This window comes from Enhydra lutris, unplaced genomic scaffold (genome assembly GCF_002288905.1).
Source record: "Enhydra lutris kenyoni isolate GAN:26980312 unplaced genomic scaffold, ASM228890v2 scaffoldscaffold57, whole genome shotgun sequence".
Taxonomy (NCBI): domain Eukaryota; kingdom Metazoa; phylum Chordata; class Mammalia; order Carnivora; family Mustelidae; genus Enhydra; species Enhydra lutris.
Window position 1 is genome coordinate 10,292,841 of NW_019154141.1, and position 24,215 is coordinate 10,317,055.

At 40.6% G+C, this 24,215-nt stretch overlaps 1 protein-coding gene across 5 annotated transcripts in view; it reads left to right on the forward strand.

Annotated features, from left to right (window-relative positions):
• The window catches only part of LOC111158065 (KAT8 regulatory NSL complex subunit 1), a 180,705-nt gene that overhangs the window by 24,091 nt on the left and 132,399 nt on the right, over positions 1 to 24,215 (forward strand). For 2 of the 5 annotated variants that reach the window (XM_022519869.1, XM_022519873.1), the window contains exons 1-2: positions 3,753 to 3,866; positions 20,883 to 22,251. In XM_022519869.1, coding sequence (XP_022375577.1) covers positions 20,966 to 22,251 — 1,286 coding nt within the window. In that variant the 5' untranslated portion in view covers positions 3,753 to 3,866; positions 20,883 to 20,965. Of the gene's footprint in view, positions 1 to 3,752; positions 3,867 to 20,881; positions 22,252 to 24,215 lie in introns of those variants that run through there. The other 3 variants (XM_022519871.1, XM_022519870.1, XM_022519872.1) reach the window with 2 other exon arrangements.

Sequence of the window (24,215 nt, forward strand, 5' to 3'; positions counted from 1 at the left end):
GGTCCGGTGAAACATATCTTAAAGGAGAAATAAGTGGCAGTATATTGGGGAGAGGAATGAACAGGAATGATTGTGAGGAGGGATGGTTCTCTTTTTCTAGGCGGAAAGAACATATAGATTAAAGATGTGGATGGGTACAGAGTTTTATATAGAAGGGAAGGACTTTGCTGAAGAATAAGGTTTTATATAGTATGAATAATCAAAGAAATACAGATATTCTAAAATATGAGAAATGAGAATTTTTTTTTACTTTCAGATATAGAAAATCTAACTCAAATTGGCTGAGACATTAAAGAAATATTTGTTCTTACATTGTTCTTAGGTAGCTGGAAGTCCAAAAGTCTTGCAGATGTATTATTTGATGTAATGGCTTCATGTTGTCACCAAGGACACAGGTTCCTGCCAGCTCTCCATTCTGCCCCCTTTGATGATGTTAGGTTAGGCTTGCTGTAGCGGGACTGTAGCATTTTGAGGTGTCATGTTTAGCACTGTCTGAAGAAGAGGGAACTGTTTCTTCTTCACTTTGTCTTTAGGAATGAAGCTTTTCTCACAGTTCTCTCTTGCAGGCCTTCCAATGGGCTTCTGCTCATGTCTTATTGGCCAGGATTGGGTTTCATGCCCATTCCTGACCAATCACTGGCAGAGAGGATGGGTTAAATTGATCCAATAGGATAAAGTGGGTATTTGAGAGTGAACCACAATGAGTACTCCAAGAGTGATTTGAACAGTAGGGTGTGTATGAGTGTGTGTGTGTGTGTATTTGTTCAGCCTTGACATCCACTGTGTTTCTGGGGTAAATTCTAAGAAAATGTATTTCTCAAGATTTTTGCATCTGTAGTGAGTGGCTCACCTTTGAATGTCCTTATTTGTAAAAATTGGTGCCTCAGCAAAAAGACATCTGGTTTGAGATAAGAATGTAAAACATGTTGACTGATTTAAATGCCATAAACACTGTGAACTCCCGAGTCTTGGGTTAAGCAATGAGAGAATGAGAAAGTTGGAATTTATTTTCCCCCAGATGCACGTTTTTTTTTTTTAATTTAAAAAAGATTGTATTTATTAGAGAGAGAGAGGGTAAGTATGAGCTGGAAAGAAAGGGAGCTGAGCAGGGAGCCCAAAGCAGGGCTCATTCCAGGACCCTGGGATCATGACCCAAGCCAAAAGCAGATGCTTAACTGGCTGAGCCACCCAGATGCCCCCAAAATGCATGTTTTAAAATGAGCATTTCTAACTTCTGATCCACTGAAAAAAATGTATTTTATAATCTTGGTTATTTGGGGGCCTAATTTGGCAGTTGAGTTTTAAGAGTTGGCAGTCTACTTACTAATCAGTAGTAAGATTAATTATTTTGTGGGTGGGTGTCTTTGAACGTAATGTTTTTAGGTATACACTGCAAGGGGCTTTGCCTTATTTGGTGTTTTTCATTCTGCTCATTTAGATTTCAGAATCCTTAGATTAGGGCTCTAGTTCGCCATCTATTGGTTTGTGTTTAACACCCTTCTGCTATATTTTGTGGAATTACTATTTATGTGAAGGTACGTATATACATTTTTTTAATCAACTAAATTTTCTTTCCCAGGATTATAAAAAGCCAAGTCTAGCATCTCTTTTGGATGTGTATACAACTATGTACACATATATTAGTTTATTCTTTATGTAATTTGTGACTTCATTCTTAGCTTCTTGCTTTTGATATTTGAGAACCATGACTATGATTGATAGTGTGATTTTTAAGAGTACAAATGGAAGCTGATGGAAATATAGGTGTGGATGCTAGGTGCTGATGAGTTATTGTAACTTTGTGGAGGACTGAGACTGAGGTGGTTTTTTTTTTTTTGACTAGCGGAAGTGACGCATACCACCGGATATTGGTTCTGGTAAGCCACAGAACAGTATAGAGCGTTTCTCATCTTCCTTTTTCGAAGTACAGCATGCCTTTCTTTCTTGCTGCATTTGATGATTTAACTGTTGGAATCCTTTTGTTGTTGTTGTTGAGCCACTGAAATTCTGATGAATCCCAGAGTTCCTTTTTAAAATCTCAAAGCACTGAATTAATCTTTTGGCAACTTTTTCTTTGGTTTTAAAGGATAGTGGAATTATACTTTGTGTTATTCTTTGCATTATATTGCATAACTTTTTTGATTTAGAAAAGGTTCCATTATTTTAAGGCCCTGTTTTGGGAGAGGAATAAAATACTGTGCTGACAAAGTGGTCATGAGAAATGATCAAGTGCCACTACTTTAAAACAACTCTGGTAGGAAAGTGGGAAGTTTTGTTGTGAGATTTGGATTTCTCTGTAGAGTTCTTTGTTAAACTTTTAGCATAGCAGTGAACTTCCTTTTGGTGGCGACAGGAAGCATAAATACTCATTGTGTAATGCCATTTGCCTGCTTTGGCGGATCTGCCAAGCCATGACACCCAAAACAAGACGCGTGCTTCTTAACGAAAACTACAGTTCCCAGCGGGCCCGGCGCGGGTGGGCCATCACTTCCCCTCTCGCTCCCGGCTGTCCTTTCCCGGGCTGGCCCGGCGCGGGCCCTGGCCTGCGCCTGCGCAGTGAGGACGTGCGCCTTTTTTTTTTTTTTTTTTTTTTTTTTTTTTTCCCCTCCACCCTGGCGGCTGCGGAGCGCTGCACTGGGGCTAGTGCCCAGGCGTGCTGCAGTGTACGGAGGCAGTCGGCTAGGACAAAGGGCGGCAGAGAGCGCTTCACTAGTCAGGGAGCTTCCCACCCGACTCAGCGCGCATTTAGCCCTGGAATAGTGTGGCACCGACGGCATTAGCTTGTTAACTACACAGTGCAAACAGTTCCTCGCTCACGTCCTCTTGCTCCGCCGCGCCTGCCCGCCTTGCCCCCTCATAGCCGGCGCGCGGCCCCGCCAGCCCCAGCGCGGAGGGAATGTGACGGCGTCAGTGCCTCAGGTTAGCCTCACCTCGGCCGGAGCGAGGGCCCGCTCCCGCCTGCCGCAGTGCCGCGTGGCGTCGCCGCACATCTGGGAGCAGCTGGGTCCCGGCTCCGCGGCCTCCGCAGATGGAGGTGCAGAAACAGCGGCCGCGGCGAGAAGCCATGACTGAGGCGGCGGCGGCGGCGGCCGCGCCTCCTGGCGGCCCGCGGGGGCGGCGCGGCGGGCGCCCCCTGGCGGCGCGCCGGGGCGGAGCGGCCCTTCGCCGCCGCAGCCGCAGCCGGCGGAGGCGCTGCTGTCCCTCCTCCCCGTGTCCCCGGCGCTCGCCCGCTCGCTCGCTCGCTCCATTCTCCCTCCGCTTCAGATTAAAGGGGGGGAGGGAAAAGGAGCTCGGCCGCCATTTTCCCAGTGCCGCCGCCACCGCCGCCACCGCTCGCCGAGCCGGCGGGAGAACCGAGCACCGTAGCGAAGCCGACTCGTCTCACCGCGGCGGCGCGGGGGGCGGCCGGAGCGCGCTCCCCGGCCGGGAAGAGGCGTGCGGGGGTGGCGGCTGGGGTGCGGGCTCGGGCTGCAGACGGCGGCGCTTGTTTGTGCGGGGCGGGGGGACGGCTTCACCCTCTGCCCCCGCCCGCCAATCCTCCCGGCCGGGCTGCGGTCCCCGGCCGTGCCCAGGCCCCGCCGGAGCCGAGGAAGGCCGGAGAAGGGGCTCGAAAGAGAAGAAAAAGCGGCCGCTCCCCGCCGCCGCCGCCTTCCCCTCCCCCTCCGCCTCGCCCCCCCCCCCCCGCCCGGAAAGTCAGGGCGGCTCCGGGCGCCGGGGGGGAGGAGAGCGGCGGGCCCGGGCCGGAGCCGCCGCCGCGCGCCCCCGCCTGCCGCCGCCGGCCCTCGGCGCCCAGGCCGGGGGCTGTTTGCAAACTGCGCCCATTTTGTGGGGCTGAATCCGCCCGGGCAACGCTCCTCCATCACGTGGTAGGTGCTGCTGCTGCTGCTGCTCCTCTCCTCCTCCTCTCGCTGCCCTTTCTCCTTCTCCTCGCTCTCCCTGTGGCTCCCATTTCTCTCTTTGTTAGTTGTAACTAGAAAGGCAGGGCAGGGCAGGAAAAATCCCCGGAACTTTAAATGGCCTCTCCGGGCTTCCCCGCTGCGGGTCCGGGGCTGGGAGTCGCCCCAAGGGCGGGGGTGTGCGGGGGCCCTTCCACACCAGCTGCCGCCTCGTTCGCCAGCTTTTCCTTTGGCGTTCTATTTAAAAATGCGGCCTTAAGAACACGGTTTATTCCCGTTTAAAAAAACCCCAAACAAACTCTGGCTGTCGCCTTGAACTTCTCTTGACTGCAGAAGGCCTTTCTCTGCTCGAAACACACATCTTGCGCGTTTCACGGTGTGTATCACAACTCTGATTGTTAAGTCAGATGGTTATTTGTTTCATGTATTTATTATTTTTGTTGCCTGTATATTGAGGTCACTTAGTTTTCGGATCTAGTCTCCCTTAGGCGGACGTGTTTGTTTAAAAAAAAAAGAAAAACTAAAGAGGAAGAGGCATTTATTTGCTTTTAAGTGAGTTTGGGGGGCCTGTTTTCCGGCTGACTGTCTTTTGATTCTTCAGCAAATAGTTTGATTGTTTTCCATACGATAAACAACCTTACCCTCATGTTTTACTTAAAAATCCTTTTGTTTTCCATTGTCGGGATCCCAGTGTGGTTTTTTTTGGAGAGACACGTTACTTAACTATTGCTTATTGATTGCCTTAGGGGAGAAGGGGTGACATGATGGCGCCACTTTAAATTGCTCTCTTTCCTCTGATTTTTTCCTCCTTTTATTCTGGAGGTCACTGGAGCATTTTTCGTGATCTGTTAATAAAACTATATTTGAGAATGTTAACGATACAACTTGTAGGGCTAGAGTTTGGTACCTTAAGGGTCGGGAGACCCGAATCCCGAGCTCCCCAAAGTTCGGAGAAATCTTCCTAGTCCTCCTGCCTCGCCTCCCTCCCCTCCATTCACAATCCTGGTGTTGCCATCTCCTTTGTCACGTGGCTAGCAATCATTGTGTTTTTTTGTTTGTTTTGGGGTGTGTGTTTATATTTTTAAATTGTAGTCCAGAAGAACCTACCCCTTCCCCATTAAAGAGATCAAAACATTTTAGTTGTTTTAGTTTGAGAGTAGGAGAATATTTATAATAAATGACAAAATTACATAATCTTTGCCTTGCATAATCATGATATAGTTATAGATTGTTACTGAACTTTGTCTCTGAAGCACTTTCAAGTGTGGAAGGTAGTACATTGGAGTATGTTTGGCATTTTTTAGAATAGTTTGTAGTTTTGATTTTTCCCAGCTTCTTGGGTCTTTTAGTACCACTGTTTACAAAGGCTTAAGTGGGTGTGTTTTCCCCTCCCCCACTTCCATACGATATACTTGGTTCCTTTTCTAATAAACTGCCTGACCAATTTAGAAATTTTCAGTTGTCTGCAGCCATTGTCAGTTAAAACTATTTTTTTTTCTTCCAGCAACAGGGAATGCTTCTGAGTAATAATTGTTTTCCACCTAAAAGTATTTCGTTTTGTTTCTGTTGCATTTTTGATCCAGAGAATTTTTACCTTTAATCCTTGAGGTTTAGAATAATGTTATTGTCTGTTTCTTCATATCAGTTTTCCCAATAATTAGGTAAATTCCTATATTATGAAATACCAAGTACCTTTTTCTCTTGTTTTACGTAGGTTCCTTGCCACTTTTCCAATTAAAAGTCTATAGTGAGTTAGTAAATATCTTTTAAAAAAAAAAGTAAAAATGTAATATAGTGATCCTTAAGTATGTATTGATTCTTTTCCTCTTGTATATTTTTAATGGTTTGGGCCATTTTCTTTGCTAACAGTTACATCATGTCATGTGATATATACAGTGTGATGTGTAGTTCTAAAAATAAGGCAAGGTAAAAATGCTCATCCCTTGGGAATTTAAAAAATTTATTATATGTGGGATAACTGTCCTCAGTCATGGAATTTTGATTTTAATTTCCACTTTGTTTCGCCAACAAAGTATGCAGTTTCTTTGACCTTTCCCGTACTTGATGTATTTGTTAGTGATCCCATGATTTGAGGTGGTTAACTTTTTATTTCTCAAGTGTGCACTATTTGGAGGGAAACATTAGATGTGACAAAGATTCTTAACATCTGTGTTATGGTGAAGATGGTTTCTGAGGACTACTGCATTTAAGTATATATAAAATAACTTTTTGATTTGTGTCTGTAGACAGTTGAGAGAGTGATGAATTAATTATTGAAAGAGTTTGAGGTAAGGTAGGGTTTTTGGTCCTTCCACTTATATGAATCTGTTGAATGAAGAATTTAGAAGTGTCCTTGCTGCTTTCCTGAAAGCCTTATTCAGAACAATTAGTATTTGACTTTTGTGCTTTACCAAAGTGAGATGTTAAATTTTTGTCTGATTTTCTTTATTCCTGCCTACACACGTTATTTCTGTGGTTAAACCTGCAGAACATTCTTTGATTGTTAGACTTATCATTATCCTGTTGGGGAAAATTCTGGAAGCTAGAAAATGAGTAAGCCTCGTTCACTTTTGAGCTTTTATCAAGGTGGGAAGAAAGGAAAATACTCCCATTTTTTTTCTTCATCAAACACTGCCGATGCTCTTTTTTCTTTAGTAATGCTACAGTGTAACCAGTGTGTCTACATCGTCTCCATTTTATTGGGTTGAGCACAGATTTTAATTGTATTTTAAGGTGAAGAACAAGTTTTAGATTTGTTCTGTTTGATATAACCTGAATTATGTAATCTGTAAACATAAGGCCATTATGGGTGGTGATGCTGGTTTGAGAAGGTATTTTTGGCATTGAGTGGAGTAAAGCTTAGTTGCCTTGTTATACTGGAAACACAATTTTAAAATGTAAAAAACATGCTAGTCTGTATTGGATTTTCAAAGTTATTGAAAATCCTTTGTTTAAAGAGTAATGCTTATTCCTCTTAGATTTAGTCAGCTTCCTTGGGAGGGTTGGTAGGGGTTATTTTTTTCTTGGTGAAGCTATTAAGATACAGAAACTAAGTGACTTCCTTCCTGGAGAGAGATTTTTAAAAATTAATTGATCTCCCCACCCCCAAAGGATTTCTCCCCTGAGTTTAGAAAGGAGGGAATAGTACCCACTAAGTAGATGGTCTTTGGTGGATTGTCCTAGAACACATCTCATCATTGAGTGGTTTATTTAGAGTTTTCAAGCACATTTTCACCACCCTCTTTCTCTATATTAGGTAAGTTTCTGCTTTGATTGGTAAAACTGTTGAATGTCTCAGGAAGCATATTTTACTTTCGTACCTTTTTACTTGATCACTTTATGAAGGAGTACATGCAGGTGTCTCTAATAAAATGGCTCAAACACCTGGCCTGCCTACTGTGTTAGTGCAATGAATACTTGGACCATGTCCTTTCCCTAAAATAGGACTTGAAATACTTTCTGGAAATCTAAATTCAGACTGGTTTTTTTGAGTCTTCATGTTGATTCTGAATGTATGTTTGAATTATAGTTTCTGTCCTAATAAATGCTTATTAGCCTCTGGGCATACTTAATGTTGTGCAAAAGTACTTCTGCCTGAGTGCAGTAATTTATAACACAAAGTAAGACTTTTTCGTCAGTACTTCCTATTCCCTGGAATGTGAGATCAGAATTCAGTGAACCACAATAATGGTTAGAAAGGACTGTATGAATTAGAAAAGACAAATATCCCACTCTACCAGAGGTCACCAACTCAATTTTGAAGGTCACAAGAAGGGGTAGAAAGTAACTGGTATTCGTTGGTGTCACTTGCAGATTGTGGGTCATAGAAAAAGACATAATGTACGGAAGGACCTCTGTTGGTTATTAGTTCAGTTATCATTTGTTCCTGTATTATACCATGTGCTAGTCTTTTACAATGTAAGGTAAAATGTATAGAAGAAAATAAGCCAGTTGATGTGATTTTCTAAAAAGAACTGAAATAGGTACTTTTTAATGTGTCTTAACCTTTCTCATGTCTTTGATAGAATAAAGGTAAAGCTAAAAATGCAGAGTCTGAGGAGACTTTAATGTAGAGAGCACAACTCATATTCATGAATGAAAAACAAGCTTGGGTAGTCTGAAAGAAATTTTAAGAGCATATATGAAGATTTTAAACTTTTTTATGCCAGGAGGCCTTCAACGTGGAGATGTTTGAAGTTCTTGGGGTTTTTGTTGTTGTTGTTGTGTAGTGGTGTCTGGCAAATAGTAGCTGTTCAGTAGTGTTACCTTCTGCAAGCCTTGCTTTTCCAAGATTTCAGGCTAGCTCCATAAATTTTAACATTTGAATGCCCGATCCGCCTAGAGTTCTTTAGCTATACATTTTATTGTTGTTGGGTTGTGAACGTGCCTTTTTTTCTCTAGTTCTAATTTTTTTATAATCCCAGTTGCCACCCCAAGCTTTTGAGAGTCAGGCAATGTAAGGTGGAGGTAAATTCAGTGCAGTTTTATCTAAATGTTATCAAAAACTCTGGTTCTTGTTACTTGAACAGGAATCCCAAATGAGATCTCATTCTGAATTTTAAGTACGGCATATTCTTCCTTGTTTGGAAAAGTTGCTTGAGTGGCATCAAACTTAATGGAGCCCCTCACCTTTTAATTTTTTAAAAGAGTAGTTTAAGGTCAGAGCTGGTTAAATTCAGTTGGAGGGCAAGTGTTGAGGAATAAAGATGAATAACAATTTTGTTGTTAGGATGTTAAACCAAAAATTGCTAAAAACTGATACGTAGGCTTTCTCTTGCTACTTGCTTTTTGGCCTTTGTGACGGCTTATTAGCACCTCCCCCAGAGGGTGTGAAGGGATAGAGGTGAAAGCTAATTAGTTTAGTTTCTGATGTTTGCTAGTCGAGAGGCTTTGTGGAAATACTAGTTGATTAAGTTGAACTGTCAGGGAAGTTTCATTAAACTGTTCACATATTGCCATGGAGAACTGAGGATGTTTGACGACCTCAAGCATATATCAAAAAAATTGGACTGCTGTTTTTCAGTTACTGATGAATGCTTACCTCTTATTTTTCCCTTTGGCCTCCCAAGGGAATGAAAGAAGGATGTTAGTATTTTAACATTTTCCTGGCATTGGAAAAGTTTTTTTTTTTTTTTAATCATTAATTCAAAACTTTTAAGGGATAAGGTAGATTTCAGTGAGATCCTTAAAATCTAGTCAGGGACTGTTCACTCCCCAAATCACCTGTTTGCTTCTGAATTGCTAGACCCTTCAAGCAGTGTCTGGTTTTAGGATTGTTCAGAAACACTTGTATTATTAGAGTTTGTTAGAAAGAAATGAGATTAAAACACATTTTTCTTTCTTTTGTGAGCTAGATTGGTAGGAAATTTGAGTTCAGGTGATAGGGTAGAAATAGGATAAACTCCAATAAATAGTTTCATACATAGTCATCTTTCAAAACAATTTTCTGTTTATATGTTTTTAAACACAAATGGGATTATACTCGTTATGTGGCTTGGTTTTTTTTTTTTTTCATGTAGCAATATAGAGGTTTCTCAAATTAAGTTATGCAGTTCTTTTTTTTTTTTTTTTAAATAATTATAGTATTTTTATTTTTTTTATTTTTAGGTTTTTTTTTTTTTTTCTTGTATTACAATTCTTCAGTGTAAGAATTATGCATGTTTCTTTATGAGAGTATTTTTTTTGGGTAGGTTCCTAGAAGTGCAGTTACTAGGTAAATGTTTGGGTAATTGTATTAAAATATTTGATAGATAACTGCTTTCAAAAGGCTTATGTAACCAAATTTAATAGTTAAAAAATTACATTTAAAAAGTTTGCCAGTCTGAGTGCAGGTGCTTGGCATTGTAAATGACTGGAACCTGAGGTAGATGAAGTCTGTCCTAGATTCAGTTGATGCCTGCTTCTCATTAGGTTGTTATCACTTTATGATCAGACATCCTGATTAACTTCATAATGGATCTCCATCTGATGCATTTAACATACAATTCTCAGGTTACCTAAGGTGTATTGGTCTTCTTTCTGCCAGGCACTTTGCTACATGTAGAGGGGATAGAGATAAAACAAGCCATAATTCATATTCATTCTCTCTCTCTCTCTCTCTCTCTCTCTCTCTCTGTTTTTAGGTGTATAATCTAGAGAAGGAGGGGGACAGACAAGATTGGGAGTTTATATTACATTATGAGCTGTTGCCCAGGGTGTCGTGTGAGCTCAGATAAGCCCGTAGAGAGGGAGGGACCCCCAACTCAACCTGAAGTGAATGGGGAATACTTGATAGAGCATGTGATCTTGGAGGTAAACCTTGAAAAGGAAAGAGTAGTGTGGGCAAAGGTGCAAGGGCATGGAAAGAGCCTGAAACTATAAATAAGATTCAGGTGGCTGGAGTGGGGACAGGTTGGAGATGAGGCTGTGTGTAAAAAAGGGGCCAGATATATGCTGTGTGGGGAGTTTGGATTCATTCTCACCCTAGAGTCCCTGAAGGATTTTTAAGAGGAGCACAGCAGGGACGCCTGGGTGGCTCAGTTGGTTAAGCAGCTGCCTTCGGCTCAGGTCATGATCCCAGCGTCCTGGGATCGAGTCCCACATCGGGCTCCTTGCTCATCAGGGAGCCTGCTTCTCCCTCTGCCTCTGCCTGCCATTCTGTCTGCCTGTGCTCGCTCTCTCTCCCTCTCTCTCTCTGACAAATAAATAAATAAAATCTTTAAAAAAAAAAAAAAAGAGGAGCACAGCATGTCAGATTTATGTTCTCTTTCCCCTTCCTTTCTAATAATCATCTTGGTAGTGGACGCTAGGTTGAAGGCTTGCTGAGACAGGAAGAAAGAACAGTTGGGAGATTATTACTGCCTGAATTACTGTAGTACATAATGAGGCCCTGAACTAAGGCAGTGGCATTAAGGATAAAATGAATGTGCCTATCAGTCTACCTATTGAACCCTCCCTCTTCAGCCTTCCAGATTCAGTCAGCAGGCTTTTCTGGAGGCCTTCCTTGACCCCTTCAGGCAAAGCACTGTGCTTTACCTTTGCACCTACTTTCTATCCTCTTATCTTTAGCTTTGATGAAAGTGTTCCTATAGTCTTTTTATTATTTGTATGTGGCATTAGTGTATGCTTAAATGAGATATCTATGACAGATGGTAAATCAGTAGTTGGGATCAGTGTTCACTCACATGGGGAATGTTGAGCAACAGGAATTGGTTTTCGATTTGGTGTTGGGGGCAGGGAATGGGTTTGGGTATGGGATTCTTGAAGTAGCTGTATGAGGGATGCTGGACCCTACTTATTCTTTAGGTTTCAACTAAGAATTGCTTCCTGTGGGAAGCCTTTTATGACTACTGACTCAGCTTGTGTGAGGGCCTGTTAATGTGGTTCCCTGGGATTTACTGATCACTTGGTAGTGTCTGTCTAGAGTGGTCCTTGTCATTCTTGTAGGCACTTAGTGTGGTGATTTGACTATTGTAGGCATTTTCATAAAATGCTTATTGGAGATCATCAGTTGGTGTTCCCTGGCTGACTTTTGTCTGAAGACTAATATTCGAAGTCTGGTGTCTCGCAATTAAGGCCCTTCCAGTTTAAACCTAGCCTTCAGCTACTTAGGATAGTAGTTGAAAGCTTTAGATCTAGAGATTTGAATTGGAATCTTCCTTCAGGAGCCCTAGTAGTTGTTTGATCTTAGGCACATTACTTAACTTTTGAGCATAACCTCATGTATAAAACGAGAATAAGAGTACTTTTTAATGTTGTGAGGATTAAATGAGAGCATATGTATAAAACAGTACAATGACATAGTAAAAGGTCAGTTAATGTTAGTGAACAGCAGTTGTGATAATAACTTATCCTCCAGTCAGATGTGTGTTTCCCTTAGTAATTATAAACCCAAACCGTATTCAGTTAAGAGAAGCCTTGTTGGCATGGGAACATGTTAGGAACTAGGGTGGTGTGCAGCCCCCATTAGTTCATTTTATGATAAAAATTTTGCCTCCTATTTCACAACAAAACATTTGTTTCCATGTAAAAGAAGTACTTTTCCGGTGTGTCCCATTATGTAGCTTTCAGTACTTTATTAGAGATCACTACAAAGCTGCATTCCTCCTCTCTCCCTCTTCTTGAGAAGCCGTACATGTACCAGTTGGTTCATACAAGGTGTTCTGTGGATCATCTCTCAAATCCTTTCCCATTATTTCGAGTGTGTTAGTTTCTTGGTTAGAATTTTATCATCTTTCTCTCCGCATAGCAGAGTGTTGTCTTTTGACCACTCTAGCCCAGTCAGTAAGTACCCATAGTGCTTACTGTGATTCCAGGCTTTAGATGACCTTAGTGAGCATGCAGAAGAAGGGTGCTAAGGAACTTTGTCATCGTGGAAATAGAATTCATAAATTGACAGTTGGGGAACATTCAGATAATTTGAATTGAGTGATGCTAACTTTAAGTGCATTGTGCAATTTAAGCAGGAAGAGAGTGATGTGAATCTGAACAGTCTGGAAAAGTTCTTGTGGAAATGCCATGGTATTGAAGTATTAATTAAATATTGGCCTAAAGGTTAAGAAGGGTCTTCCAGGTGGAAGCCACAGCATAGGCAAAGTTTATGGAGCTGAGAATCTGGGCGAGTTCTAGGTCCACTTGACCAGATCTACTTGCTGTGATACTGTATTAAATTTCATCTTGGAAAATTTGGATTCCTGAGAAAGGCTTGAGGAGCTATTCCAGGGTAGAGAAGTGAGATAATAAAAATGTAGGGACCAGACTGAAGGACCGAGGCTGTCAGGAGGTTGTTAGCCTAATTTAGGAGAGTGTTAATGAGGCCCCAGACTGGGTTTGGGTTGATAAGGTTAGGAATGGAAAGGATATACCACCACAATAGCCTTATGGGAAATAAATGAAGGGATTTCATCATGAAGGAGATGAAGTTACGAAGGAAAAAGTCTTTAAGAGCCTTCACATTTTGTTCATGTCATTTATTTGGCGCTCCATACTTTAGCCCCTTCCAACTTCTGTATTTCAGCTTGGAGGAAGCGTGGCTGATTGTGCTGTGGTGACCACCTTAGTTTCCCTCCTAGCTGCACCCTGTCTGGAATTGCAACAGCTTCATCGGTGCTCTTCGCCTTTTTACTTCCTTATAATCCATCTGCCCGCCTGGTCTCAAAAGCACAGTTCCTATGTGTCACTCCCTATTTGAAAAACCTTTAATGGCATTCTGCTGCCTTTAAATGTGAGTAAAGGCTGGCTATTCAAGGTTGTCCATTAATGACCTGGCTTCAGACTGCCTTTCCACTTTTTTCTGTACTGTTTTCTCCGTTAAAATATGCTTTATATTTCAAGCAAATTGATCCTTTCTTTTAGCTTCCAGGATGTCCTATGTTTTCCCACAGCCTTGCCTTTTCCCATGCCATTTCCTTTCACTGGAATGTCAAATTACCATTCTCTTGCCTTAGCCTTTTGCATGATGACATTTTAGCTAATTTTCAAGTTTCAGTTGAAATGGTGACAACCTCATGGATGCTTCCCTAACCATCTTTCCTACTCCTGTTTATTTACTTTGTGCAGATTAATGCGGTAATGGTGGGGAAGAGGCTAATAGAAGCTGCATTATGGGCAAACTTTTCTTTCCCATCTGATTTGCGCTTCTGTTTCCAGTGAAAGTGTGGTTTGTTGGCCAGCCAAATCGCCAGACCCCTCCCCTTGGGTCTCTGCAGCTTATCAGCATTTTTGCAGAGTGGGTGCTGCTGGATTGTTCTTGTAAACCTGGCGTCCTGTCTTGGGAACTCTAAAGGAATAAGGCAAGGTTTTCATTTGTAGATGTGGAGTTAGTTCTGACTTGTGGTATTTAAGGCAACTGGATATGTTTTGCTTTCTAGAAAGAAAACATTTATGTGGACAATGGTTAAAAAAAAAGTACATCTATATGTATGTATAAAGTCTGTGTCTAGGCAGTGGTTTTCTATTGGAACATATGATTTTGCCCCCTAGGGGACATTTGACATGTCTGGAGGCAAATTTTGGTTGTCATAACTGGTAGAAGGGTGCTGCTGGCATCTAGTGGGTGGAGCCAGGGATGCTGCTAACTGTCCGACATCACACAGGAGAAGCCCTTCCCCCACCACAAAAAATTATTTGGCACAAGATGGCAATAGTGCTGGGGTTGAGAAACTGCCCTAGGGGTATATTTTTGCTTCCCAGCTGCTACTTGTGTTAGGTGGAAGTTTTTCCTTGAACCTGTATTTCAGTTTAGACCAACAGAATCATAAGCAGGAAGAGACCCTGAAGGTCACATAGTTGAACTTTATCCCAACTTGTATCCCTCAGGATGCTGCAAGATAATAATAGGTGTAATGGGGGGAAAAAGTGTTCATTCGGTTTGATAAAGGCAACTATTTAAGTATTCAGTCTGATGAAGTGCATTGTGAATCTCCGTCAGGACATTTTTTCCCAAATGTGTTTTCCTGCTGAACCCATCTTACATCTTCCAGTCCCCAAAATACTTCCTTGGAACGGGGTGGGGGGATAACCATGAGTACCTAGCTCAGTCTTCTATAGCCCTTTTTTGGGGGGGTCTCTTCAAACTTACTGCAGGATCTGAATTAATGTCAGTGACAGCAGGTACATTAACTCATCTGTATTTATGTGTCAGGTTGTGGTTTATTATATGAACTAAAAATTGGGATATTTTAGGTTTCTTTATTCTGAATGTACAGTACAACTTTATTGTCTGTCCCCGCTGGTAAATTGGAAGTTATAATCCCATGCTGAAACCTATTGCCCAGGTTATGAGGATTAATAAGTTAATTATAGCTTCTAATGCTTTGTATTCTTTGGAGAAAGGTTATCATAAGCTGTTTTTGTAAAACTGCTTAAGTTTGAGAGTCTTTTTCTGCTTTAGATTGTTGAAGAGTGAAGCTTTTGGGTTTCAGGTGGGATGGGAATCATTGCTTTAATGAACATTTTGCTCAGTATGTTAAATTTATGAAAGTTACTGTGGCATTTTGCCTTACTCACATTTTTTGGTTAAGAATGTGTATTATTTTCTTTTTGCTGCTTTTCCTTTTATTTATGCAAGTAATACATGCTTAATGGTGGGGACATTACATATACTAGAAAACAAAAGACAAAAGAATCTTACGATCTATTTTCTTTAAACAAAAATGAGCCAGTAGTATGAATTTTGTTTTTTGTAACACCTTTTTATTTTTTCATTTAACAGTGGAGCAAGCACTTTTTCAAGTCAGTAAATATAGTTCTATATTGTTATTATTATGGCTGCATAGTATCCCATTGTATGGCTGTTGCATAATTTAAGTAAATTGTTGGGCATTTGGTTTGCTTTCTTTTTATTGTAAGCAACATCATGAAGTATTAAAAGTAGCTCTAGGGGTGCCTGGGTGGCTCAGTTGGTTAGGCATCCAACTCTTGATTTTGGCACAGGTCATGATCTCAGGGTTGTGAGATCAAACCCTGCCTGGGGCTCCACCCTGGGCATGCAGCCTGCTTAGGATTTTCTCTCTCCTGCTCCCTCTGCCTCTCCACCCCCTACTTGTACTCTCCACCCACCTCCCCAAAAAGTAAATCTAAACATATAGCAAAAATCAAAGAAAAGTTCTAACCTTTGGTACTTTATGGCAGTTGCAGCTAATGTCAGGTGCTGACTGAATTTGCCATGTCCATTTTTATTTTAAAACAGTGATGTTTTAGGGAACTATTTGCTTTACGTTTTTCTTGTGCATTAAAAAGTCTTACTGAAATTTATTCCTTTTAAATTTGCTTTTTGTTGGTAGGTTATAATAATAGTGCAAATAATGGGTGTTTGTGTCTGGCACTAGGCTAAGTAATCGAAAGTATTTTATTTAATCATCAAGCAGCCTTGTGTGGTAGGCTGTGTCATTTGCAGATGAGGAAATTGAGGAACACCATCAATAATTTAAATGAGGGTAGAGCCAGAATGTGAAGCTGGACCTGTTCCCCTTGCTTACAGAGTGAATGCCTTTGGGGGTAATACTGAATCTCAGCATAGTAGTTCAAGTCAGGAAAGGGGAAGGATGAAGATTTCAATCTTTTTTTTTTTTTTTTTAACACTATTGTTTTGTTGCAGAAAGATAAAGATTTAAGGGTTAGGAATGGAATTCCTTCTGAAGAGGTTGCTTTTCCCCTTCTTTCCTTTTCACCCTCCCTACTTATTTAGATGATTGTTTTAGTAACTACTCTTTCCAGTGTGTCCTGTGGGGATATGGAGACCAAGGAGAGCGTGTGTAAACAAAATAAACTCTGCCTTTGAGATGTACATGATTAATGTCAAGTTCACAGGTATACTTTCAGAGGGTCAGAGAAATCTTGAAAGAGTTGGGATTTGAGCCAGCAGATTTTTAAGTTGTGAACTTTAAGGAATTGTCTAATTCTAAAATAACTTTGGAATGTTTACTGCTTAAGTACCTTCTTTGGCATGATGTTAATTATGACCCTTTTTATGTGTACTGGGTGAACCTGGGTTTTCCTGAGTAAGTTTTGTGTAAGCTATGTAACATCTGTGTCCTTGCCTGGGCCCCTGCGGGGAGATTGTTTTCCTGCCATGGCTGAGACTTAGTGCAGAGCTCTGGGTTAGTAGAGTACAAGTACTCACAAGTGTTCCTCTCACAGGTTGTATTGATCACCTTATACTGATAACATGCCTTCCTTCTTTGCTATTATCAACTGTGTATTGATGTCCTTTCAAAAGAGGAGACATTCTTGATGGGAAAGACCTGATAGTGATTTTTGTTTATGGGAGAAAATCCTTTGCATGTTATAAACCTAACTCTGTATTTTTGAACAAATAACATGAACATTGGTTCAATTGCTATTTGGTCTGTAGAACAACTGTTTATACTATATTAGGAATTATTACTAAATTTAAAAATCAAATAGGGAAAATGGACATAGAACAGTTTGTGACACATAGAATGCCATATGCCAGAGAAGTCCCTAAGGATAAAGCTCTTTTTAAGCCCCAGAAGATCTAGTTATTTCATAGGATGTTTATTAAAATACAATCTTAGAACAAGAAGCCTTTGGTAAATTACATAGAGAAATAGACATATTTGACTTTTAAGTGTACTGGTATTTGTATAGATGGTTTTCTCAGTCATTTGCTTAAATATTTCAATATTAGTAATTTGAATTGTCATACTTTAAAGAATCTTAGTGTATTCCTCTAGGGCCTGTTTTCTGGTGTTGGTATTGATCTAGAGATAAAAAATGTTTGACTAAATTGGAAGTTGCTCTTCTATTTTTTGATTGGGGAGGAGGTTGGGTTAGTTCAGTGATAAGCAAATTTTTTGGTTTCAGGGCCCTTTTTTATGCTTACAAAATGTTGAGAACCACAAAGAGCTTTCTTGGGTTATCAATAATTGCTGTATTAGAAACTTCGAGAAATTTTAAAAATAATTATTCACTGATTTTAAAATGACAGACCCATTACATATTATGAAAAATAACTTTCTACCAGAGCAGAAAAATTTAGTGAATGGTATTTTTTATTTTTGCAAAACTCTTTAATGTCTGGCTTCATAGAAAACAGGTTCTCTTATCTGGTTCAGCATACATTCTATTGTGATAGGTTGAAGTATATAAAGAAAATCTGGCATCACACAGGTAGGTAGTTGAAAAATAGAGGAATATTTTAATAGCCTTTTTAGATAAATGTGGGTATTCTTTGACACTACACCCATACTTGACAATTAGTAATTTCATAAAGGTTAGTTGCACTGTGAAATCAAAAACTGCGTCAGTGAATTTTTTTGTATTCTGTTACATTAAAACCCATTGGTTTGTTTTGCATTTGCTTTTACCTTTGCATGAGTTTCCAACATACAGTGGTCATTTGATCATTCACTTGAGTTATGCAGATCTCCAGATGTTGACACATATCATTACATGGTACCAAAAATTTCACATTCACTGATAATTAGAAGTAACCTGTTTAATTGGAAATAAGCTTTTTAAGTATTGGGAAAATGTTCGAGCTTGTGGTAGATAGATACAAGTTTCCAAAATACTTATTTTTGCTTGGAAACTCAGATTTTATCATAGGTAACAAACATCAGTGGTTTTCCTTGAAGTGACAGATTCACTTTGTTCATTTTTGAGAAAATATCTGCTAACTATTCAAGTCTGAATAACCATAGTTTGTCAGTTGTTCTGCCAAGTAAAAATAGTGTTCTCTGAAAAATGTTTCCAGTTCAGCTTGCAAATCAGTTGTATAATGCTTTCTCTCAGACTTCTTAAAGCGCAAAAGTTGCTTTACGTATACTTTTCTGTTTAAAAATGTATACTCAAGAAAGTATGTACTCAAGATTGGAAATTTAAATAATACTCATAATTTCATCAAAGACATTGTTAGATGGAATGAGGTTTTGTTTTGTTTTGTTTTTAACTGTAAATGAGTAGAGGATACAGTGACCAATGACTGTTAGTACATTTTGGTGCCTCTGCCTTGATTTATGTGAATGTACCCACAGTTTGGCTCAGCCTTGTTTTTGCACCCTCATTGCAAACTTCTGTGCAGTAAGAGACAAATGATGTTGTACTGTTAGTATGAAAATAGCTTTGGTCTTGTGGACCCCTGAAATGCAAGCTCCTAAGAGGTTTGTAGACCATGCTTTAAGAATAACTGGCTTTTAACCTCTATGTTTATAGCAGCATTATTTGCAATAGCCAAGATACAGAAGCAGCCCAAGTGTTCATTGACTGATGAATGGGCCAAATCCATTCATATATGCGGCATATGTATACAATGGAATATTATTCAGCCACAAAAAGACTGAAATCTTGCCATTGCAACAACATGGATAAGAGCTAGGGAGTATAATGCAAGCAAAATAAGTCCATCAGAGAAAGACAAATACCATATGAATTCACTCATTTGTGGAATTTAGGAAACAAGACAGATTAAGCAAAGGGGAAAAAATAAGAGACAAATCAAGAATCACCTTTTTTTTTTTTTTAAGATTTTATTTATGACAGATAGCAAGAGAGGGAACACTAGCACGGGGTGCTAGAAAGGGAGAATCAGTCTCCCTGCTGAGCAGGGAGCCCGATGACTTGAGCTGAAGGTAGTCACTTAATGACTGAGCCATCGAGGCGCCCCAAGAAACACTCTTTTTTTTTTTTTTTTTTAAAGATTTTATTTATTTATTTGACAGAGAGAGAGAGATCACAAGTAGGCAGAGAGTGGGAAGCAGGCTCCGTGCTGAGCAGAGAGCCTGATGTGGGACTTGATCCCAGGACCCTGAGATCATGACCCCAGCTGAAGGCAGAGGCCCAACCCACTGAGCCACCCAGGCACCACCAAGAAACACTCTTAATTATAAAGAACAAGTTGATGGTTATCAGATGGGAGGTGGATGGCGGGGTGGGGATGGGTAAATAGTTGGTAGGGATTAAGGAGGGCACCTGTTGTGATAGGCACTGAGTGATGTATGGAATTGTTGAATCACCATATTGTGTACCTAAAACTAATATAACATTGTGTTAACTACACTGAAATTAAAAACAACTTTAAAAGTAGTTGGCTTAGCTCTTTATATAAATTTCCTTTTCCTCTCAGACCAGATAAGTCCAAGGTGATACAGAAGAGGCAAATGACTGAGGTTTTTAGCTCGGGCTACTAAATGCAAGCAGTGCCATTACCTGAGATAATAAAACAGGGTGAAGAGTGTATTGGAAGAGGAGAATGAATTTTGAGTTTCAGGGAGCTAGAGGATCATGGGGGTGGGAATGTCAGTTTGTGAAGCTCAGCAGTTTTTCTGAGTGTTAGGAGGCCTTGTTGCTATATACCAGGTGGTTATGACCAGGGAAGTGAGTTGAGAGAGAAGAGGGCAGAAGGGACCTTGTTGTCAAGGACATCAGGAAAGGAGGATTTCAAGAAGAATGAGGTGGTCAGCACTGCCTAATGCTTCAGGGAAGTCCCATAGAATGGGGATTGAGACTTGACCAGTTGGATTTGATAGTGAGATTACTAGTGCCCTTTGCCCGAGCAGTAGGGTTAGAAGCCCGCTGGGGAGTGAAGAGTGCAGAGGCAGCTGTTGATAGTATCCTTTCGAGAAGTTTTTTGGTAAAGAAGGTGCCTGGCTAGCTCAGAGGAGCATACGACTTGCTCTGGGGTCATGAGTTTGAGCCTCACATTGGATGTAGAGATTAATTGAATAAACTTAAAAAGTTTTGGGGTAAAGGAAAAGAAATGTGTTGGGCAATTTCAGAGGTGGGCTGTACTGAGGACAATGAAAGGAGAGAAATTGGATGAAGCAAAAATACAGGTGTTACACAGTTTGTTGGGTGAGCCGTCTTTCAGAGAAGTGAGAAGCTGATGAGCACTGGATTCTCTGGCTAGAGAAATGCACAGACCTGTTTAGCATACAAGCTTTTTGGTAGGAATAGGGAGTGCCTTACTAATTCTTTTCTGTTTAATTGCTAAGTGTTTGGTTTGATACATTTGCTTTGTTTTATTCTTAAAGATTGATTTATTTTAGAGCGTGAGAGTGAGAGCCTGTGGACAGGGTTAGGGGCAGAGGGAGAGAAGAGAAGGATACGGGGCTTGATCCCACGACTGTAAGATTGTGACCTGAGCTGAAATCAAGAGTCAGATACTCAACCGACTGAGGCACCCAGGCATCCCAATACATTTGCTTTAAATCCACTAATTTCAAGAAGTTTTATAGTGAATTTTTTTTTTTATGCAGGTGATTTAACTTTAACAGTCTGATTCCTTCAGAATGGAACTTCTGTTTTGGCTATTTTCAATCTTTGGTAACAAGTGATGAAGAAGAAGGGTGGAATTCTTTCTCTGTATAAGGATTGTCAACCCCTCCCCCCATATTTGAGTGTTCGGGTACCCAGAATAGTCATAGTGTTTTCCTTTCTGGAGGCAGAGTTTGGATTATAGCCTCAAGTAGTGTTTGTATTAAAAGATGTGAGTTGTTTTCTAATGTGCATATATTTCTAACTTCCATTTCTTTTTTTCTCTTTTAGTCTGTTCTTTGGGGAGGCAGTAAGGGGCCGAGGAGCTGGCCTCGGCACCGGGAGAGGCTGGACTTCCTGTCTCTCTGTGCTGAATGGCTGCGATGGCGCCCGCTCTCACTGACGCAGCAGCTGAAGCACACCATATCCGGTTCAAACTGGCTCCCCCATCCTCCACTTTGTCCCCTGGCAGTGCCGAAAATAACGGCAACGCCAACATCCTTATTGCTGCCAACGGAACCAAAAGAAAAGCCATTGCTGCCGAGGACTCCAGTCTAGACTTCCGAAATAATCCTACCAAGGAAGATTTGGGAAAGCTGCAGCCACTGGTGGCATCTTATCTCTGCTCCGATGTAACATCTGTGCCCTCAAAGGAGTCGTTGAAATTGCAAGGTGTCTTCAGCAAGCAGACGGTCCTGAAATCTCATCCTCTCTTATCTCAGTCCTATGAACTCCGAGCTGAGCTGTTGGGGAGACAGCCAGTTTTGGAGTTTTCCTTAGAAAATCTTAGAACCATGAATACGAGTGGTCAGACAGCTCTGCCACAAGCACCTGTAAATGGGTTGGCTAAGAAATTGACTAAAAGTTCAACACATTCTGATCATGACAATTCCAATCCCCTCAATGGGGGAAAACGAGCTCTCACTTCATCTTCTCTTCAAGGGGGTGAAGTGGTGGCATCTGAATCTGGGGACTTGAAGGGGGGTATGACCAATTGCACTCTTCCACATAGAAGCCTTGATGTAGAACACACAACTATATTTAGCAATAATAGCACTGCAAACAAATCTGTAAATTCCATGGAACAGCCGGCACTTCAAGGAAGCAGTAGATTATCACCTGGCACAGACTCCAGTTCTAACTTGGGGGGTGTCAAGTTAGAGGATAAAAAGTCTCCCCTGTCTTCCATTCTTTTCAGTGCTTTAGATTCTGATACAAGGATAACAGCTTTACTACGGAGGCAGGCTGATATCGAGAGCCGTGCCCGCAGGTTACAGAAGCGCTTACAGGTTGTGCAGGCCAAGCAGGTGGAGAGGCATATACAGCATCAGCTGGGTGGATTTTTAGAGAAAACTTGGAGCAAACTGCCAAACTTGGAATCCTTGAGGCCCCGGAGCCAGTTGATGCTGACTCGAAAGGCTGAAGCTGCATTGAGAAAAGCTGCCAGTGAGGCCACCACTTCAGAGGGACTTAGCAATTTCCTGAAAAGCGATTCGATTTCCGAAGAATTGGAGAGATTTACAGCGAGTGGTATAGCCAACTTGAGGTGCAGTGAACGAGCGTTTGATTCAGACATCACTGACAGTAGTTCGGGAGGAGAGTCTGATATCGAAGAGGAAGAACTGACCAGAGCTGATCCCGAGCAGCGCCACGTACCCCTGTGAGTAAAACCCATGCATAATGTTGGTCTTGAGAAGTGTTAGGACAAGGGAGGAAGAATTAGCGAATTCCCATCATGGGGAGAATGGGGTTCTTTGTATAGAGGTGCCTGTGTTCCATTTGTCTTTTTTCTAATTTTAGGTACGTGGTTGCATATACCTGCTAGTGAAGAAATGAAAGATATTTCTGGCATAGTATTGTGTTGCTGTAGATGTTGTTTATTAAGAAAAAACCCAGAAGACCTCCTATTTGTAAAACTGTGTACTTCTTTCAGAGTAAAGTTAGATTTCTTTTGAAACTGTATGTAGGGTATTTTTTGTAAGTCTCTGGCTTGACTTCAGATTCTCTTATTTCTAGTTAAGTGGGGACAGAAGTTTAGTTGACTTCGTTAACGTTTCCGGGATCTATAATTGCATTCATTATTTATTTTTAAACATAAACTCCACCCCCAACATGGGGCTTGACCTCACTCTCCAGGGTTCAGGAATTGTGTGCTCTACTGATTGAGCCAGCCAGGGGCCCCATAGTTGCTTTTAGTTAAACTTTCAGCAGAGAATGTACCCAGTTTTCAGTTTTAATACTTGAGGTTTCCTTACATTTTAAGGACTGTAAGTCCTTAATGCTTCAGAGTATTTTTATAGGTTGCCTCCAAGTACAGTCCACTTTAACAACTTGATTTACTACTTGATTTACTTCCTCAAAGAGCCCATCTTTATCAGATTTGAATTTTATTTATTTTTTTTAGTTAAATTTAATGTACTGACGTATTTGGGATAAAATTTTTCTGGTTTTTCCAAATCTGTTGTTTTGAGGAAAATTCTGCACAAGCTTTGGCTGCCACGCCAAATTGGCCTGGTGAATCCAGGGGTACTTTACTCATGTCCTTTCCTCTTCTAGTGGCTCCTTACAGATAAACAAGGAAGTATAGTATATCTCCTTAAAAATAAAGCAGTCTGCATTTGTTTACTTATGATAAGTGTTAGACATACGAGAGAGGGAAGCACAAGATGTTGCAGAAGAAGGTCAGGGGAGTTGACTAGTAGATCCTCTTTCATTTCCCTTTTTGGGCCAGGGATGTTACAAAGGTTAGATTGAAAGTAGGCTGAAATAGGTGGTTATGTTGGAATATTTAATTTTTCCTTGCCTGTAGTAAAAAAGTGACTGAGATTTTCACTGAAGACTCTGTTGAGACAGCCATGCTTTTAAGCATAAGTAAATCTCCTTTTTTCTCAGTGTTGTTTATATTATTTACATGGACAACTGTGCTTTATCTGAATATGAAGTTTCTGTTTCATGGCTTATGTTTCTATTTCAAGGGAAAAGTCTGGATAATTTTCCTGAATTTCTTCCTTGTAGACCTAGTTCCATTTTCTTTCATTAGCTTACTGACTTGAGAGTGCACATCTGTATTCACATCTAAAGCAGATTCATTTCAGAGGCTTGCGACTGCTGTTAACATGGTTATCTTTCTTTAAGTGGATTAATGACTTAAACCAGCTTGCAAATATTTGTGGCATTATCCCACTGACTTGACTGCATTAGCCACTGCTTTAAAAAAAAAAATCTTGGTTAATGTTGAATATTGTGTGTCTTAAGAGAAATTTCATGAAACGTACTGTTGTTGATCCATTTTAAGTTTCATGTACTTCTTTTGTATATTTGAGAAAAACTAGAATCTATAAGCTTACTGTTTTCAAGATACTTTGTATTGAAAAACATTTCTAAGTTTTGGTAATGTGGGAAACTGTTCCAATTCAGTGAAATCAAAATACCTACGTGAGAACTTTTCTTGTTCTCTGGAATAATCTAGTGATTTGAAAAGACTCCATAGGCTTAGTCCATTCACTCACTACTTAGTTCTGAGCATTCCTATCACGTAATGGTTTGTTGATTGGAAGGTTGTGAAGTATAAGGACAGCTAAGGGATCACTTTAGGAAGCTTGTAATCATTTGAATCCTCTGACA